This window comes from Lepisma saccharinum, chromosome 11 (genome assembly GCF_977018435.1).
Source record: "Lepisma saccharinum chromosome 11, izLepSacc3.1, whole genome shotgun sequence".
In the NCBI taxonomy this organism is placed as follows: Eukaryota; Metazoa; Arthropoda; class Insecta; order Zygentoma; family Lepismatidae; genus Lepisma; species Lepisma saccharinum.
Window position 1 is genome coordinate 73,911,808 of NC_139239.1, and position 20,562 is coordinate 73,932,369.

Sequence of the window (20,562 nt, forward strand, 5' to 3'; positions counted from 1 at the left end):
CCGTTTGTAATATGTAAAATAAAGAAGTTAATGTGAGAGTCCTATCATATCAGCTGAATTAATTGATACTGTAGGTTTATAAAATTACATAAAAATCAGAGCTACAATCATTACCTCAACAGTTTACTCTGCTAAAAACATGTTCCGGGATGGCCCTATGTAAAGAAAAAATGTTGGTCACCCCACGATTCGTCCTCCGGAACTTCAGGGTTGAAAGGCACGTACGGGAGGGATGCCACCCCTCTCCCATAGGTTCCCCCTCTCTGTACATAAACAGAGGCGGCTAAAACTGTGCGACGTGACAAAAAGAGACAACACGCTAATCTGGCAACGCCGCGACTCCTGACTTCAGCAAAACCAGGCTGCTTTGTTGCCGGATTTACTCGTCCGCCTCCAGATCCCTCTGGTGGTAAAACGTGCAACGCCGCTGGGTATTTCGCAAATCCCTCCCTGCTCCTGTGTAATCAAGTTGCAACGCGTCGCTCCTGTTTTTTAGCACTTCGGGCCTCCCTCTCTGTGTGTAACGTTTCTCCACGGTTGTCGGGCAAATATGCGTGCAATGTTTCGGGGTAATGTATGACAGGTTCGTAGGTTGGGATAGGTGCGTGACGTTGACGAGAAAACATTATTTCTTGTTTGTTTCGTAGGGGAGCCTTCCTGATGGCTAGTCGTCGTCTCGTAATCAAGGGATCCTCGGCTCGATACCGGGTGGAGGCACATAGTGGTTCGGATCCCACTTTCAACTGAAGGTCATGTCCCGATTAGCCTAGTGTACATAAAGTGGCATTAACTTTAAAACCCCACAGGCAAGGGTGTTTCTACGGAATAGGCTTTAGCTCACCGCGAAATTTTCTCAGCCTACTCATTTTTCTAAAAACATTCAATCAGACAAAATCACACTAAACGATTAAAAAGTGAGAGAAAGGTCAAAATAGTGAGAGGAATTGATGGAAGATGGAACAAAAAGGACGAATGAAAAAAAGATTGAAATATGTAGAGAATGAGAAGGGAGGGAATAAAGAAAGCACAAAGAGGAAGAAAAATATAGTTATACAGAGGTAGAGAGAGAGAGAGAGAGAGAGAGAGAGAGAGGATACATTGTACAGAAACATGGACACACCATGGTCCAAAAGACGATCGGATAATATATATAGCGCAAGAACGTATGATTCACAAGCGAAGTTGAAGTAGTTGTCGTCAACTTAGTAAGTTTGGAGGAATGTTTATCCTCGTGTCATACGTTGTGTGGTAATTATTCGAAAGTTTTTCAATAGAGGTCTGTCAATCCCAGTACTGTGCTCAGGTGTCTGGTTTTCTGATAGAGGTCCGTCCGAATGCTGCAGTTAAAAACCATTATGTAAGGTATTCTTTTGATGTATGTTGTTCAGTTCAGTACAGTTTCTGAAGTGATTTCTGGATTTTTCTTTCACGATAATAATATTATTCAACCATAGAATTGAAAAAGAGACGAAAAATATGATAAACAAATACATAAACGAATAAAGATAGAGGTGAAAAAAAGGAAAGAAGAAAAGATAGAAGACGAGAGAGCGGAATAGAAATAGAGATAGAATAGATCCCATCTGAAAATACTATTTCTTTCATCGTTGAAGGCAACCTCACATAAACATACAGAGACGAAACGAAAGTGGATGGTATTTGTACGGTATATGCATTAGCAGCCTACTGTAATCAGTGAGGTTAACCACGAGGGTATGCTGCAGTATATTCTCAGCTATATCCCTGGCCATCAAACCATGTCGCGGAGGAGGTTATTAATCTAGATCTGGCACTTGGGTTAGCCATTCAATGTTTTGCGTTTTGCGAACTGTTCAGAAAGCTGCATTGCTAGTGCATCATATTATTCAAAACTATTCTTTCAGTTGACTGACCCAAAACATCGGTAGCTACAATAACAATAAATACACCTCCTGTTCTTGTTGTTACATTCTTGTACACGAATATATTTAAATCTGAAACACATGTACGCAGACGATACAAAAAAGAAAGTAGCAAAAGTGAACGGAGCCTATTAAAAAGTTGTTTCCCCCACGCGCGCCAACGCAGCCAGCCTGTTCATTTGTTTGTCAAATTTACATACTATGAGCTCGTTCCGGATCATTCGCGTTCCACATGAAAACGCCATTGTTTCGCCTAGTGCGGAAATCTCCAGACAAGCTGTGAATAATGGCAATTATACATTTGAATATCCAGAGATTATGTGGCATTTGTTGAATGGCAGATCAAAACGCTGGAAATAATTCCGGCTCGATGTGAACATTTCATATCAAAAGAGTGGCCTATTCCCGATGAGCGTTAAAAGCCACGCCAGCTCTCTCGATCCCTCGTTCGAATAAATCATGGGATTCGCGTTGCGCATAAAACTATAATTCCGTGCGCAAAAAAAAAGAGCATTGCGTTTTTATTTTGCAAGTTCGGTACTTCATCGGGAACAATGTAAGCGGCAGTGTTGCCAGATGTACGCTATAAACCAGAAAGGTTCGTTTCTTCGCGGTTTATACCGTTACGTTAACGGCGACAACGGATGTGGATACAGGGTTTCGATACGAACCCGCGACAGTGCAGCACACCCTTGTTGCCAAGGACAGGCACGTAACCAGTGGGTGGGCTGTGGGGGCTAAAGCTCCCCCTAAATCCTACAAATGTTTCGTTGGAAATAGTGTATTGTGGTAATTAATTTTACTTCCTTGGCAGGATTGACCATCTTGTATAAGTTGTAATATACTGAGAAATACATCTTCATGGCTTCTACCGCCACTTTTTCACCTTTAGATGGTGGCTGCTAATAAGAGATGACCCCACCCCGTGAAATATAATTCTGGTTACGGGCCTGGCCAAGGGCATAGCTATAGGAAGCTAGCGACGAAACTGAAAATTCTGTGCACTGCTGGGTGTGTGGTCGCGTGCGTGCGTGTTCTGTTCTGTTCTCTATTAGATACATGATTTCCATTATTAGACTTTAAGAAAACATTTTTTTAAAAAATAATTATCTACGGTGACGTTCTACATGGCAACACTGAAATCTATACTATATCCCCGGAATCTGTGGAGCAAGGCGGCGCATAGCGGCAGAGGAAGGTGGGTGGGCGGTTGATCGAGTGGTCCGACCAAACCAGTACACCCTGCTGCGAAGGCTGGTTACTGCAGTCGCTTTCCCCCCTCCACGCAATCCCGTTCCCTTTCACGTGTTCATTGGTGGAGCCCCTTCTCCCGTCACTACTTGCGCAGAGACTTATTCATTCGCTTGGTCCAGATATAGCCGAGACAGGGTATGCAACATAACTATATGTTCGACATACTTTCAACTGATGGCTGGAAAGAAACGAATCAGATATATCTTCCGTTGTGTTCGGCTGAGATCGTTTATTTTCGTGCTTGAAGGAGCCGAACTCTGCTCGCGAGAGAAACGAATTTGTGTCGAATACATGCATGCTGGCAAATTTACTGTAAGTGTGTGGTTTCTGCCGCAGTGAAAATAAAAGTGTTTAAAATTCCAAAAAAGAAAACAAAGCTCCATATTTAATGATATTAAAAAGTGAAATATACTTGGTTACCAACATGAATGCACAACCACACATAAATCGAATTGAGCTTGGCAACAGTGCCACAGGACGTCATTCGATGTTTCTCGTCCAGCGTTTACTATTTTAGCTATTCATGTATCAAAATATAGGCTCTAAAACCTAAAATAGAAAGATAAAAAAAGAGTCATTGAATCCAGCCATTGTTCAAAAGTGGCATTTCTTCATCGTAATTGGATTTTTGTTTGTTTATTTATTGATTCATTATGAAAGTTTACACTATTTTGGAGCATTTCTGAGAAAACCGGACGTTTGTAGATGTCCCGTTCCCCAGATGCTCTCTTCAAGATGGCGGCCGCCAGCACGAATATGTCGATTAGCTACTCGACTGTAAATATCTTAATTGGCGCAACAATTAATTCTAACAAGTCTCTTGCTTTTATCAAAAAGTCAATGATTCTCCATTTGGAGATATTTTATTGTGTATTTTTTTTATTAAATTATTATATTGTTTTAAAGCTTATGAATTAGGCTACAACTTTTATTCGAAAGAATTTCCTGTCATCTAATTTGTTCAAACGTTACAAGGCAAAAGCTTTAAAAGGTACTAGCAAAAATTCACTTCTTTTAAGATTGTTTTTCTTTTAAATTACGGCAAAACCACTGACATTATCGAAAAATTAAACAGATCCTTTTTTTGTAGCCTATCTAATGATTGATTGTTTGATTGATTTAGTTTATTTTACTTCGCGTTTTGTGCCTCTTGGCTAATTTACGAAGATGGGGATGAGTGATGAAATTATGAAATTGATGAATGGACATTCACAAACAACCAAGTCCGAGCGGGATTCGAACCCGGGACCGCCTATCTAATGAGAATTAGCACTAAAAAATATCTGCCTATGACCATTGGTTACGGAGATATGGGTCGTTAACTGAGAATGTGTGAAAGCGTTGCTTGTTGGGAGGGGGCTACTTGGGGGGGAAGCATCGCGGGGAGGGGAGGGGACTTTTGGGATTTTGCACTGCTTGTAGTGTTCTAACAACTGGCTAAAATTCAGCTTTTACGGGATTATTTCCGACATAGAACCTTTATTGACTGGGATAGAAGGTCAAGTGACAAACACAGTAGAACGTTAGGCCTTTCTCTGTAAGCTCCGCGACAGTTTAAGTTTGCAGCAGGTTTCATGTATTAGTCCACTGGAGGACGGCACTCAGCATCTACCGTGCCAGTCTTGCCTCATCCGCCAAGCTGTTCTTAGTCTATTCCAGACTGTGAGAAAATTACAGCTCAGCTACATTCTGTGTGCACGTTTGGGTCTATATATATGCGAAAATTTGCTGCAAACCTCGGCCTGTGAGAAAAGAAGTGTTTATCTCCTGTCTATCTTCGTCAGTTGTGAGGACCTTACATAATCCTCGTTACGCTATTGCTGCTCATTTGCATAGGATACAGTAAGTTTTAATGCAGTTAATATTTATTTTGTTTATTCGGTCTATTCCGGCTTTGTTCTTCCCACTGTAAGGAACTTAGTTTGCGATTTCATGCACGTTCTAGATAAATGTTCACGTTTCTACATATTTGGTCCAACAAGACAATTCTAAATGTTCTACTTGAATTAGGGGCACCCGGATGGCGTAGTGGTTCGGATCCTAGACAGTATGTCCAGATCCGATTAGCTTACCTGTAAATAAAGTGGACATAAAAGAACAATTCAAATTCTATTTGAATTAGCTAGTCCTTCTTGATCTACTTGCCGACTTTTCTATATTATATTTACCGCTCACTTGCCTAAATGCACTCGGCGCTTTTTTTTTTTACGGAAATTCCTCCACTTGCGATTCAAATGCTCAAAAAAGCTCCAACGATTTTTTCTTATTAAATCTACGCATCAGAAGGCTCAACAAAACAATTAATACTGGAAATTAAAAAGTAAAAGTTCTCCCCCTCTTTATACAACATAATCCTGCTCTCAACGGCACCGATTCATGATTTTTAAAGAAGTTAAAAAGCACTGCTTGTCAAAACGCTATTATTTGCCCCCCTTTTTTTTCCAATTGCACACACGCGCTCACCCACCCAGCTTTCTCAGGACGCCTGTAATTCTATAATTCGCACGGGCGATCTGGCACTTTTAGGAGAGCATTACGCAAATCTCACGCAGATTACGGTTCATGCACGTTAATCGTTCATATTCATCGATGCCCCGCTGATCCAAAGCTTTCGATAACCTGGATCCTAGGTAATCACAGGGTATTAGCCTGCCTTGTTGTGGCTGTGTTCTTATGCCCCCTCACCCCCGTCGCAACTCTCCACTCGCCGTACGGGATGCAGCTTTTACGCACAAACACAAAACGCGCGCATGCATAGAGGCGGGCGTTATGCAAGCATAAGCCCCCCTTCCCCCCACCGGCTACGTTTTCAATCCACTGTTTATGCAGAGGGTATCGAGAGGGGAAAAAAGCGACGGCCTGGGGGCAGTCACTTTTAAACGCGCAATATGTCAAAAAGAGTTGTTAATTTTCGGGATTATGCAAGTGGGTCATTACAAAAATGAGGAGAAAATATTGCCTCTGATTCGATTTTTGCGGCGGCCAGTTATCCAATCCCCTCTCCCCACACGTTCATGCTCGCTAATACCGCTTTGGAAGAAAGGTTTTGGTTTTTCACTTTTTGTCTTTCAATTGAGTTCCGATGAGCAATATAGTAATATTGATAATTATTGTTAAAAAGGGATGTTTGTGTTAGGAATAAAAATAATTTAACATTCTTGTTGCTAGTACTTGAAACAATTCTTACAAACGAAGATTTTGCTGCTACTGTACGACTTATCCAGACAACGAAATGAACATCTTTTATAGATAGGCCTATGTTATACAGGGTTATTCACATTTTTGACGTTTATTGTAATAGAAGCACAGGGTTTACTTACAAACCCCGCACAGATAGTCAGATTTAGCCTACACAGCATAATCGTCGGATCCTGTTTTTTCAGTCCCAAAATTGGTTTATAATAGAGTGTTGCATGAAGATGATTTTGCTCGAGTGTTCGATGGTTCGCACGGGCGACGCTAGATGGCGAACGGAATTGAGAACTCTTCAGCTCGAGCGAATAACGCCTGAACAAGTGGAATACACTCGAAGCCTAGAAGTACTCGTATAACTGTCATTTTTCTGTGGTTTGGCCCTCAAATATGAATAATTGTGAAAGACGCAGTGAAATTTAAACTTAAGTGAACATAGTCATTATCTCCATGTTAAAATGCAGTTTTGTGTATCTTACCAGTAGATAGGGATGCATGACAAATAGATGATTGTGGGCCGAAACTACCTAGCCCAGTCAATAAAAGACAAAAAAAGGCCAATGTCGGGAATAATTCTGTAAAAGCTGAATTTTTGTTCAGTTGTTAGAACACTACTAGTAGTGCAAAATCCCAAAAGTCCCTGCCCCTGCTTTCGGTGCTTCCCCCCCAGCCCCCCCCCCCACCAAACATCAATTTCGCAGACTCTCAGTTATTGACCTATATCTCCGTAACCAATGGTCCAAGGCATGTACTCTTTTTTTAGTCTTAATCCTCATTAAATGAGCTACAAAAAAGATTCTATTTAATTTTTCGATAATGTTGGAGATTTTGCCGTAATTTTAAAAATAATCTTCAAAAAGTGATTTTTTCTAGTACTTTCTGACGTTTTTGCCTTTTGCACAAATTAAATGACAAAAAAATAGTTTCGAATAAAAGTTATAGCTTCATTTATACGCTTTGAAACGATATCAGTTTTAATATATTTTAATGAAAGATGCGCCATAAAATGTGTATCTCAAATGTAGGAGAGCACCAAAAAAGTATGTCTTTATCACATTCTGGCCGTTAAGTCCGGAATCATAGACTTTTCGATAAAAGCATGAGACTTGGTAGAATCAATTGTTATGCCACTTAAGACATGTTCAGTCGAGTAACCAATCGCCATTTGCGTGCTGATGGCCGCCATCTTGAAAAGAGTCCGTATTGGATATTTTTTATGCTTCTGCGATGATTGCCACATTAAAATGATGTTCAATTGATATATCTTGGGAACGGTGGCACCTGTCAACTTCAGGATTTTTCAGAAATGCTCCAAATAGCGTAATCTTTCATAATATATCAATAAATCGATTTTTGAAAAATAAAAATAGTGGTTTTGTAGAAAACTCACTATAATACTTTATGTGAATAACTCCGAGTTAAAAGTCTTAATAATTCTCGAACCATTCGCGAGGAGGGGCGGGGACATTCGGGATTTTGCGCTACTAGTAGTGTTCAAACAACAGACCAAAATTCAGCTTTTACGGAATTATTCCAGACATTAAACCTTTATTGACTGGGCTAATATGCTTCTGCGATGATTGCCGCATTAAAATGATGTTCAATAACTGCATCTTAATATTTCTCAGAACATGATTATCCTTTTCGGTAAGTGAAAAATGATGTACAGGTCTAGTAACCACGGGCAAAAGAGTCTGCGCAGACCCGCGACTCCTTTAACCTTTCGCCGAAAGGTGTTTTTTTTTTTGTTTTTTTTTCAATATATGTATTGCATTTGCATGTGTTGCATTGTGCTACGATATTTTTAATTGCTTAGACAGGTCTGTCAGCATGTGCATCCAAAGGTTCCATTTTACGTTTCAGTCTGTAAATATTGCATACTTTTATACGTATCATATTTGGGTCTAATGCATTTAATCAAGGGGTGTCCGGTTTGATGGGCGGTGGAGCCACATGGCACAGTGGTTCGGATCCCACTTTAAACTGTAGGTCCAGAAGCAATTAGCCTTTCTGTGCATAAAGTGGACTTTGAAACAACAATTCATCAGTTCAGAAACATTAAATATCTCAAATAGGGTCCCGATTAGTCTCTTTGCGTGTACGGAATTACCAACTTACAATCTTGCAACGAACCTTCCAGAGCTCACATCGCCTGCAACAGCTGGTCCGCTCGTACCTCAAACGGCGAAACAACGACGTAATTTTTTTCTCTCTACCTTCAGCTGTTTTTGTTCCTCTTTACACAACGGTGCTGCCATCTGGCCACCTACGTCTCTTTCACTCTGGAAAAACCGTGGCTTCGCAGCTTCTTCTTCTGAGACCAGAAATCTGTCGCAGAGCTTAACTTCCCATCGAGTGGAAGCACCGAAAAGTAGCGGCTCGGAGCATCAGTAGATCAAACGATACCCTCCGACCCGCTGCCGTCTCGCGCGCCCGCCATAATGCTTCCTGGAATGGTCGCCCGGTCTACGGCGGCTCTGATTTATGTCTGGAAGGGAGACGCATGGCGCGGGGGGGAAGGAAGGAAGGACTCTCCCCATTTGTGCAGTAACCCTCCCCAGGGTACGCCTCCCTGACACAGAAAGATGGCGGCTGTGTTTCACGGAATGCAGTGATGTTGTCTTCCCCTTTCGCGGCGACTCCCGTGTCCTTTCGGAGTGCGTTGGTGTGCTCACGTGATGAAGTGAACGTGCAGTAACAGTTCACGCAAAGGTGTGCATTCAAAATACTAAGAATACACTCGTGCTGACAGTGGATGAATTACGAAAAACGACAACCAGTACCTATTCGATTTTCCGCTCTTTCTGCATTATTTATTTATTTACTTAAAGTTTCTGAGACAGTATCGAAATACCGCTTTAAACTGAAACTGTAACAACAGGAAGACAAGACCAACGAAACGATATAATACAAGATGGCAGAGAAAAAAAATACATAAAAGTTGCACGTACATTCTTAATGATTGTCGGAAACTGTGTTCTGGCAAGAATATGTCAATTTTTGGAGCCAGGTTATTATTAGCAAGGGGATTTTTAGGTGTTAAAAAATGAAAATATTTTTTTTTGATGTTTAAAAAACAGCGGAAAATATTCGGCTAAAAGTAAAAAATATTTTCATTCAAAAACTGTCAAACAAATAGTACTCACAAGTGCCAGCAGAACGTTAGATGCTGCATTCTATTTCAATGAATTTCAATGAACAACGAATCACATTTCCAAATTGTCTATTGAAAGTGCACGTCGATTAGCTCTGAACAATGCCTTGTATTGCTAAAACGACCTTTCCACAGGTAGTCAGACGTACACATATACCTACATAATATATGAAGTGAGGGATGTCATGCACACTTGCCCCATCAATATCAATGCTACATGTTCACTCTCCAGGACCGGATAAACTTTACTTAGTTTTTGACGTTTTTTTTTATTTTTCGAACAGATTTGATTTCGAAAATTGTCTCTTTGTCACTGGCAGAGAGTTCAATCAGGGTTGTTAAAAGTCCATGAAGCCATAAATTCTAATGGGTTTTATTGAGTACCGGACCGGAATCTACTTTCTCGCCCAATTTAAATTCGGTACAACTTGCTTATTGTTCATTGAAAAAAGGTTCCTAGTCCGTATTTAAATTTATAAGGAAAAAAAGGTTCCTGGACCGAATTGAAATACTTTACACATAATAAGGTTCTTTACGGTCCAGAATCCATATACGTTTGCCGATTTTCTCTCCTGGACCGGAATTGAATTTATTTTGAATTCCTGGATCTTTAACAATCCTGAGTTCAACTCCCTTTGAACCGCACCACCTTCACTGTTTCGGAAAGCAGTTGTATGGAACGTTTCTTATCACGCTACAGAAAAAAAATTTGCAGACAGGAACCCCAAATTGTTTTGTAAACATCCATCTCTCAATAAATGTTGAATGGACGACGTGTTAGGTTCGTCAAACTCACTCAAAACACAGGCAGAAGCTCCACAATTATTTGTTGAGTCCCGAAGAGGATAGTAATTTTCTAATTTACTGTGTGTTTAGTCTATTTTATCCATTAACTCCAAAATATGCGTTTACATAAATAATTTGGAAAACTTATTTTGCCTGGAATGTCTAAAATATGTACATTTTATGTTATTTTGCTAAATATGTGTTTTATGTGCTAAAGGTAAAACTATGCATTTTTATGTGAAGTAAGACTTCGCAGATCACATTGCAACCATATGGTCGGCGTTCCTACCAAGTCTGGCCGACTTCCGAAGCAAGAGAAAACATATTTAAAAGATAAAACAATTTTTACATCCTTGAAAATATTTTTCTAAAAATGGAAGAAGAAACCAACCTTCAGATGACATGCAATTTGTACGTGGCACCCCATTGGTCGCAGGAGATCCATATCAACTGCAATCAAATATTTTCGTGCGTAAAAGTTTCATGTAATCATTTCCCAAGTATGTGGTTAATCCCTTCATGATTAAGATCATAAATCCATCTGCTAGGTATCCGCGTGTTTGAATGAGGATTAGTGACGTCATCCACGTTCGGAGGCCGATTCGATTTCCAGCAGGTGCAATAAACCGCCAGGTGTCGGCACTGAGGTTGCAGTAGCGAATATTCTGTGCATAAAACCGACTTTTTTTTTACTAGCATAATGAAACATGATCGATTTCTACACGGGAAGAGTGAATATTCAATCTGTTCCTGCCATGCTAAGGAAAGGTCAATAAAAATAACATTTGCTGAACGAATGCGTATTTGATAATGGATCCAGAAAATTTCTATGTGGGGTATTACCAAGACTTGGGGTATTACTATACTTGGGCAAACTAAGAACTGGTGCAGGGACTGATTTTGTGATAGTGACTCGCTGTTTACTGCGAAGAAACATGCGGTCAAATAGTTAATTAGGCCTACCGCTGACCTCCAGTTTGGGCAACAATCGGCAACCTTGGAATCCCTCCTCCTCGAATCGACCAGCAGGAAGGCAGGATTTTGTCAAAATAACCATTTCAACGGGGGCCGGAAGATAGCGCGGCCGGCGTATACTTTTTTAGTAGTCAGTACTATATAATAAGCCTACTTTATCAGTTTGTCATGACACCTATACTGATTTCTTAGTAAAGATAGACCAAAGAAATGGTTATATCTCCATAAGTCGTCACCCGTGAACGCCGCTTCTACATTCACATATTATTTTCAGTAACCATTCAATATTAATTGTGATCGAATTAAGATTTCTGTTAGTGCACTAATGGCGAGTGTTTTCCTGCATTTATCAAGCCAACCCCCGTGGCGGAGTGGTTATCACGGCGCGCTACGACGCCTGGAGTCCCGGGTTCGAATCCCGACCTGGGTATTGATGTTCTTTGCAAGTGTCCCTTCATAAATTTCATCGTATCATCACTCATCCTCATCTTTGCGATTAGTCAAAAGTGGTAGATTTGCGAAGTAAAATAAACCAAATCAATCGATTTACGCCTAATTGCTACCATTTTTAAGAATCGGTACCAGTCCTAAATTATACCATCACATGTTGTTATGTTACACCACACATTTTTACAGTTTAGCTGTAACAAAACAAGGAATTTAGAAAAATGCTATTAGAAACAGTGAAGATTTGTTATGAGAATTTTCTGAGAATTCTCCCAAAACAGCAAATCCGTTTTCCATCTGCCGCGTGAAGATTTAATTCATGTACATGCTTTCGTCTCCCCGAGTGCTTTAGAGAGAGTGCCATCCGATCCACTCAATTCCTGCCCTCCCCTCCCCCCACTCCCCCATTACCCCTTCTTCCCCGCCGCTTAACTTCGTCTTCCATTTTCCTTCCGATTCGCCGCTAAGGCCAGACTGCTCAACTCAAATCCCCTATGATGAGCTAGTTTGTTGGTTCTAAGATTACGGAAAGAAAAGGGCGCCGATCATTTGGATTCCGCGAAACGTTTCCTTCAGGATCGCTTCCCTAGTTCCTGCTCCTGATTATCGTTGTTCGTTTAAAAATACCTTTGTCGGTCCCCCCCCCCCCTTTCCGCACGTGCTTCCACATAACCCTGGCAAAATTCGCGTTTCTGCAAACCCTCTGGATTGTATTTGCACTTACTGTACGACGATACAGGTGGATTGTAGTATTAGATTTCAGTATTCTAAACTGGTTATTTCGAAAGTAAGTTCCGGCAGGTTTTATAAACAAACAAAATTGGCACATGCATTTGTCATAAAATTATTATGGTCAGAAACCTGACACCAAAAGTTACTTATCGACATAGTCATTAGGCACTTATCATACCGTAAGAAAAGTTATGTTAGACCCGTCCTTCCCTCACTTGCACAATACTTAGTATCTGTCCGCCGTACCAACCGCTGTCCATTCTCAGCTCCAGTGGCGTACGCAAGGGGGGCGTTACCGGGTTTAAACCCCCCTTGAGCTTTTGAAATATTATGGAAAATGCTGTAGAAAAAATTAAAAATTGCTTATTTATCACAGTCAAAGATCTCCGACAGTAATAATAATAATACCAATAATAATAAAAAAGGTAAAGGTAAAGTGCTCCCCTGTGCATAGCACCACGCCATGAAGGCGTATAGGGGGTGTGGGGGTAACGCCCCCCACTTTCTTGATCCGGTCATGAGTGGGGGTGATGTGATCAGCATCACGCCCCTGACCGCCTTTACCCCCCAGGGTTTCCCCCAGGTACCCATGTTATTCGACGCTGGGTGGGCGCCGGGGCCGCTTCCAACCTTAGAAAAGTTCCCGGATTTGAATTTGAATTATTATTCCCATGCAGAATGAAGAAAAACACAACATTCCAAACACAATCTATGCGGCTGCAAAGTTCAATTTTTCAATTTTTTTTGCATAAAGTCGCACAGTAACTCTCGCGAGAATTGTGAAAATTCCTTGCTTCGTCGTAGTATGCTCACCTTATTGCGAACTTCTCGGTACTGATTTCACATCCCGTTGTGAACTCTCAAGTGATGCTGAGTTTACATCCACATCATTAAATAATGTTGAAGAAGTGCTTTGTGAATCACCTAGAAGTGATAAATGTGTTGGAATGTCTATAAACTTACTTTTGAACGAAAACATAGACTCAGTGGAATTTAGCAACATGTATTCTCACCCTTCATCACCATCCTGGGTGAGTTCCATAGGTAAAAGTAATGTAAATTTCCCCGTGCATATAGCACAGTGCCGTGAAGGCACACGTAGTAGTGTGGTGGGCTCCACACATTCTCGACCTCGGACATTTTGCAGGTGATGTGATCAGCACCATGCTCCGGAAGCCTTTATCCCCCAGGGTTGCTCAAAGGTACCAATTGATATGAAGGTTGGGTGCGGAGACAAGGCTGGACAAATTCTAACCAATTCCGGGAATCGAACCCGGATCTCCCAGGAGGTTGTCCGACTAGACCACCGCGGCTCCATGAATGAGTTACATATTTTGATTATTTCAATTAATTTAATATATTTGCTTGTTTTTATGGATTTTCTTCACACTTAAAATGTCTCACATATCATATACAAATAACTTTTGACTAGACAATTATTTCGTAACAAAGAAACAAAAAAAATGTAATTTTGTTCAATTGCTTTCATAAATATATTTATGTAGATCTTTACTACTTAATAATAGTAGTAACAGCAGCTGCATTACTAGTATTATTAGTAGTAATTAAACTAATTAATTAATTATAAGTATTATTAATTAATTAATTATGATGGTTATTAATTAATTAAAGTATAATGAAACAATGGTAATGTGAATTTGTAGAAAGTTTTCGAAATAACACCCCCCCTTGATGAAATCCTGCGTACGCTACTGCTCAGCTCAGAACGGTTATTTTGACAAAATCCTGTTTCCCTGCTAGCTGTTTTGCGGAGGGGGAATTTTTAAAGTTATCGCTTCTTGTCCAAACATTAGGCCTGGATGTTTGACCGCGAATGCCTTCGTAGGTAAACGCGGCAACAGTCTCTCCCTGCCGGATCCTAGGACGTCCCGGGAATACACTGTAGTAGCAAGATCGTCGCCTTGTAATCAAGGGAGTACCAGGGTCGATAGTGGCACATAGTGGTTCAGATCCACTTTAAACTGTAGCTCCAGACCCGATTATCCTATCTGTGCATAGTAGTGGACTTAAAACAAAAATTCAAATTTAAAATTATCACCAGGTCTGGATTTATATATGTCGAGACCAGACACTAACAATATCATGAGACCGCTTCTACATACAGTTTTAATTGTAATTTTTGAGTCAGCATAGCAATGCGTAGTTATAATTAAAAAATGCCTCATGTTTTCATTCGGTGGCTATTTACAAAGCACTTTTCCCTAGTGAGGGTCTTTGCAGATGGAGGCTCGGAGCTGTAAACCCCCATCACCGCAAGAATAATAATATAATGATAATAATAATAATTTATTAAATACTTCATGCTACTATTCCTAATAAACAATTTTCATTAATTTTCATTCCCCTCTCAACATCTTTGTTCTCTCTGTTCAATCCTAAAGTAAGAGAGTGGTCAAGTTTCTTTGCGTTTCATCTCTCTGCTCTTCACTCCTCGCAACGCTCTTCATTATGCTATCAATTCTTGATTCATTTATTCCCCTAATGTATTTTCATCTTGCATCCCGTTCCTTTGCACTGAAGGAGAATGTGATATGTCGTCTCTTCCTCCTAGGAATTATGCGCTACTGTCCTCCCTTATACGTTCAAATTGTGCCCAAACCCCAATCTGAACCAGGCCTATCAAGGTGGTCGTGCATCTACTAAAATCAGCGGTGTCGTAAAAAAAAGACCAAGAAATTAATTTTTACAGCACGAAGTTCCCTTCTCCCCGTTTCGGTAACAGGTTTTATTTTGCTTCCGTAATTACGGGAAAGCAAAGAATCCAGGGGACATGTGAGTGGCGTACGTGTTTTGCATACGCTCCATTCGGCAGCTTACGAGTGGCGAGTGAAGCTCTGGGTGGACGGGATTTGTACTGGAGCCAGGGTTATCCAAGGGGTGCTTGGCGAGCTTGCCTGCTAAGTCCCACCCTAATCAACCTGGCCCACCACTGATCCCATCTGGCGGCACTCCTGGGAACTAACCCTTTCTGCTTCCCGCCCCGCCGCCCTAATCCAGGGCTAACGTAACACGCGCTGCAAGTTGGAAGGGGCCGAGCTACGCAATTTGACTCCCGATTCATCAGATTTTTTCAACTTCCTCTGCGCTCACCGGAATTAATAAATTGGATGGCAATGCTTGAAAGCTGAGAAAAAAATATCTGAATTTATAATCGTTCAATTAATCAAATCCAAGCTTTAAATTTATGTGCATTCTTCTTAGAGCTGCGTTGCAGTGTCAGTGCAATGTAACTATATACAAAAGAATTAGATTTGTCCTGAGAAATCTAACGCGAAAAAAATAAAACGGCTTGTTAAAATCTGAAGATAGCAACTGCTTCTTGGCCTGTTGTGGAATTTTCAACCCTGCGTTGCTAAAATGTGCGGCTTCCCTGCAACACAGAGTTATAAAAATGTTGGTTTTTCCCATTAGCACATTTTTTATTATTTTATATTAAAATAGGGACTTTAATGTTATAAATTGATTTCATGGCTACTCTGAAGTTTAGTCCTATATTTCATAATCTTCTCTAAAACTCTTTTCCCCCAGTTTTCCCCCTAACCCCGCTCTCTTCTGCTACGTAGACCATCTCCACAGTACACTGTAGAAAGTAATACTCTATTTTGTGAGTGTCCCTTCATCAAATCATCATTATTCATCATCGTCTCGATCAGCCAAAAGTTATACACAAGCGGGGGAAAATAATAAAAATACAATAGAGTAAAAATAAATTGAAGTGAGGGTGTGTGTTCAAATAAATAAGAAAATTAAGGAAAAGTTTATGTTCATCGCTTGTTTTGGCGCCTTTCTGATCAGTGGGGTAATTATAAAATTATTATTTCGTCTTCTGACATCAGGGCGGAATGCTTTCGTAGTTATAGCTGTGACGGCCGAGGATCTGGTGCGGAGACCGCCTATATGGCAGTGGCCCTCTGTTGCCGCTAGTGTTGCCAACGGGACGAGACGGGACAGGCTTTTAAAAATTCGAGACGAGACGAGATTGATCATGTGTCCCGAGACAAACGAATATTTTCGAGACGAGACAGCATTTCACAGGATTTCCACGAGACGAGACAGGCCAAAGTCTCGTCTCGTGGGCAACACTAGTTGCCGCGTTTACCTACGAAGGAATTCACGGTCAAACAATCAATTAGGCCTACTGCTTGGGCAAGAAGCGGCAACATTAAAATCCCTCCTCCCCGAAGCAGCCAGCAGGGAAACAGGTTTTTTGTCAAAATAAGCGTTCCGAGATGTTAATGGACACCGGTTATTTTGAGAAAATCCTCTTTTCATAATGGCTGCTTCGGGGAGGAGGGATTTTATTGTTGCCGCTTCTTGCCCAAGCAGTAGGTCTAATTGGTTGTTTGACCGTGAATTCCTTCGTAGGTAAACGCAGCAACAGAGGGTCACTGCCATAAGATAAGGGCGGTCTCCGCGCCGGATCTTAGGCACTCGCGGCTATAGGTTTAAATTTAAATCTCTTAGCATAAATACATTCCATTTAGCCTGACTTCAGAAGACGAAATAGTGCGCTTGACGAAGAGGTCTCATGAGTTGGGTGCAACGATCGAGACCCCTTCCAACGCAAATTCAAACACCAAAAATGGCTGAAACTCCCGTTCGGGGTAGATGCGATGAAATGAGAATACCAGGAAGTTGCACTCACCCGGACTCTGGCCTCCGTGAGGTTTGTCCACATGGCGATCTCCTCCCGCGTGCTCATGTCCGGGTAGCGGTTCCTCGCGAAGGTCGCTTCCAGCTCCTGCAGCTGCTGCGACGTAAAATGCGTCCGCTGGCGTCGCTGTCGCTTCTTCTTCCCGTCCTTCCCGTCGTCGGCGCCGTTGTCCGTCGAGTCGCCGCCCGCCTCCGTCTTCACCACGGGCCCCGGGGGGTCCACGGACAACACCCGCGGCGCTGCAAAACAACAGGACACTTGTTATTGTAGAATAATATACATTACATAAATATAGTTCGAATAACGCATTTCTTATAACTAGGGCTCGGAAGTTTATGACTTAAAAAATTCTTCAAAAATTAACCTATAGAAGACCTAAAAAGTTTCATTCTTTCAATGAAAGTTGATTTTTTCATAAATTGCAATTTACAAGAGAGTAGTTGAATAATTCGATAAAACCCGTTGTTCCGTGGTTTAAAATACTGAAACAAGGGGGGAAAAGCAATTAAGTGCTAATGTACGTAGTTTTCTTTATTTTTACTTCAGTGTTACATAAAAAACACCTCAGGATTTTTTGTGTCCAAGCCATTCACCTGCTTTCAGAGTGGGACTCGCACGATATAGTAGTCGGCCAGAATCTGAAAATACAGTTTTGTTTCGCGTGTATCAGATTATAATTTGTTTATATTGTGACTAATTTTATTTTAACACCACAAATTATAGCGATAATGGTGGTCAGGAAGAGAACATTAAAGTGAGCTTCATACGAAGTATTTTAAGTTTGCTGATGGAAAAATAAAGAAAGAAATTTACCATAAATATTTCAGTTTAAAATGATATTGTGCTTTTGCACTGACCGTATTTTCGATTAATTGCAAAGTTGCTAAAAATACCATATCAGAAAATTTGAATATGTAAGTTATGCTTGAAAATGCATTTAAAATTCACGAAAAAACAAGGGAGGAGAAAATGGAACATAAAAAATGAAGAGAAATGCAATGAAAAATGGCAAAAATACTGAAAAATGACCTAAAAGCCACAAGAGACAAAAAAATGCAAAAGAAATTAAAAGAAGAACAATGTTTTCTAGTTCTAACTGAAGGGAAACTGACTACTATCAGGTTTAGCATTGTTTTCAAGGCTCAGAAAAAAAATGATTTTACATCAACTTCCTAGGCCTACGTACTATTGGATACAACCTGAAACAATTGACTGTTTACATGGTACAGTTTACACAAAGGCAGGATCACATACTCTACAGTAGTACGTCAAGCAACAAGAATAAACAAACCACTAATTCCGTACTGCATGTAAATTAGGGCTGAGCCGATACCAATGATGACGGTCTCTGAAAGTATCGGTTGGAATTTACTTACCGATACCGCCCGATACTTTTCCGTCATTTTGATCTCTCGCGGGGTCCGCAAAAATGCTGCGCGACACTTTGGGGGACTCCAATTATCCTGGAAATTATGCAAAAATCCAAGTCTCTGTGCGAAAACACTGAATTTTGTAATAGCATAACATGTAAATCAATATTCTGATGTAATTCATGAATATTTGAAGGCGGAAATGTTGGTAAATTGATGCATATAATTGGAGTGCGTTACTTACACACTAATATTATTAAGTATTTTGAACAAATTTTAGGTATCTATATAATTATGAAGCATCGGTATCCGTGGGAATCGGTGAGAGTACCGGTATCGCCTCAGCCCCAATGTAAATCATTCCAAACTATTATAAATCCAAACTTCGTGTCACGTGACAGGGAAAACGTTAAGCCGGCATTAGACGAAAGCATTTCCTTTAACATTTTTGATAGCATAAATGCTATGTAAATGCTTCCAAAAATCTTATAGCACATAGCACTTTACAGGAAAGTACTTCACGGAACATTTCGGTTAGCTGTTGAGATTACATTGTATGTATGATACATACAGCACGATAGGCACATCGAGTTACACCATATATGGCGAGTGCGGTGTTTACAATTGAAAAAACTAAAATATTCTTCCATGTGTGTACAGTAAACGTTGTAAAGTATATACAGGTTGGGCATAAAGTCGCTTTCCCCAAAATTAGTACGATTGTATTTATTAGGGAAAGCGACTTTGTGCCCACCCTGTATTTAATCAGCGCCATGCTTCTCGGTTGAATAATTATTGTGTTTTAAAAATGTGAAGTGATACGTTGTTTCCATCTCACGCGGCCGCTATTACAACTGCACTCGTGATCTAGAGGTCGCTTCTGATTGGTTAAAAATGCTACGGAAATAGGACGGATCCTATCCTTGAGAAATGCCATGAAATATGCCATGGCATCTGAAATGCCATAAGATTTCTTACTTTACACGGTAGCATTTTGGTCATGGCGTAAATCTTAAGAAAAATGCTAAGGAAAATGCTTTCGTCTAAAGCGGGCTTTAGTAAGGTCAAAGTTTGTTTCAAGACCAATATATAAGATTCGATCGGCGGTGCAGGTAATAAGCAGGGGCAGGAGTGTTAAATATGAGAAGATGACCGATTGATTTGCTTTATTTTACTTCGCTTTTCGTGCCACTTTTTGGCTAATTTGCGAAGATGCGGATGAGCGATGAAATTGATGAATGGACACTCACAAACATTCATGCCCAGGCCGAGATTCGAACCCGGGACCCTGGCGTCGTTGTGCGATGTGCTAACCACTCCGCCACAGGGGCCGGCAAATAAATAAATATGGGAAGAGACAGTATTACAATGTTTCTGTCATTTTTATGTATGATCAAGTGATGTAGTACAGTGGGATCCATGAGTATCACCGTGAAAATTGTGTATCACCATGTTCGTGCACTTTATTTGACCCAATAAGAGCTTCAAGAATTAAAAAAAAAAAAAAAACTCAAAACAAGCTGTTTGACAACTTCTGCACCAGCATACATAAAAATCCATCGCTTAAAAACACATAGGATGCAAGAGGGGAAATTAACGAATACAGTCATGGACAGTGGCGTGCTTAAGAAGGGATTGGTGGGGGTTATAGCCCCCCTTTGGCCCAATATCCCTAAAAAAACCGTTAATGGTTAAAGGAAAATATGACAAAATGAGGGCGGACTACCAAGAAAATATATGTAATGTAACCCCTCCCTTTCAAATCCTGGTCACGCCACTGGTCATGGAAAATTTGCACGGTAACATCGATCCCACTGTCCCTTTGCCTCAGAGACAGTACAGTGGGATGCACCAGCAAATTGTCCAAGACTATTGTCATTAGTGTTTCTCTTGCATCCTACATATATTAAGGAAGGGAATTTTATCTATCTATGTTGGTGCAGAAATTGTCTGCACATTGTTCGGCGTTTTGTTTCAATTCTTGACGCTCTCATTGCTTGTAACAAAGAGAATAAACTTCGTGATGGGCAATTTGCTTGGTGATACCTATGCATGTCAGTGTACTACAGAGGCAAT

General features: G+C 40.6%; 1 protein-coding gene across 5 annotated transcripts in view; it reads right to left on the reverse strand.

The window, feature by feature from the left end:
- Ptx1 (pituitary homeobox homolog Ptx1) overlaps window positions 1–20,562 on the reverse strand; it is a 141,737-nt gene that overhangs the window by 44,741 nt on the left and 76,434 nt on the right. For all 5 annotated transcript variants that reach the window (XM_083131411.1, XM_083131410.1, XM_083131408.1 and 2 more), the window contains one exon: window positions 17,108–17,355. In XM_083131411.1, the coding sequence (XP_082987537.1) occupies window positions 17,108–17,355 (248 nt within the window). The remainder of the gene's footprint in view (window positions 1–17,107; window positions 17,356–20,562) is intronic.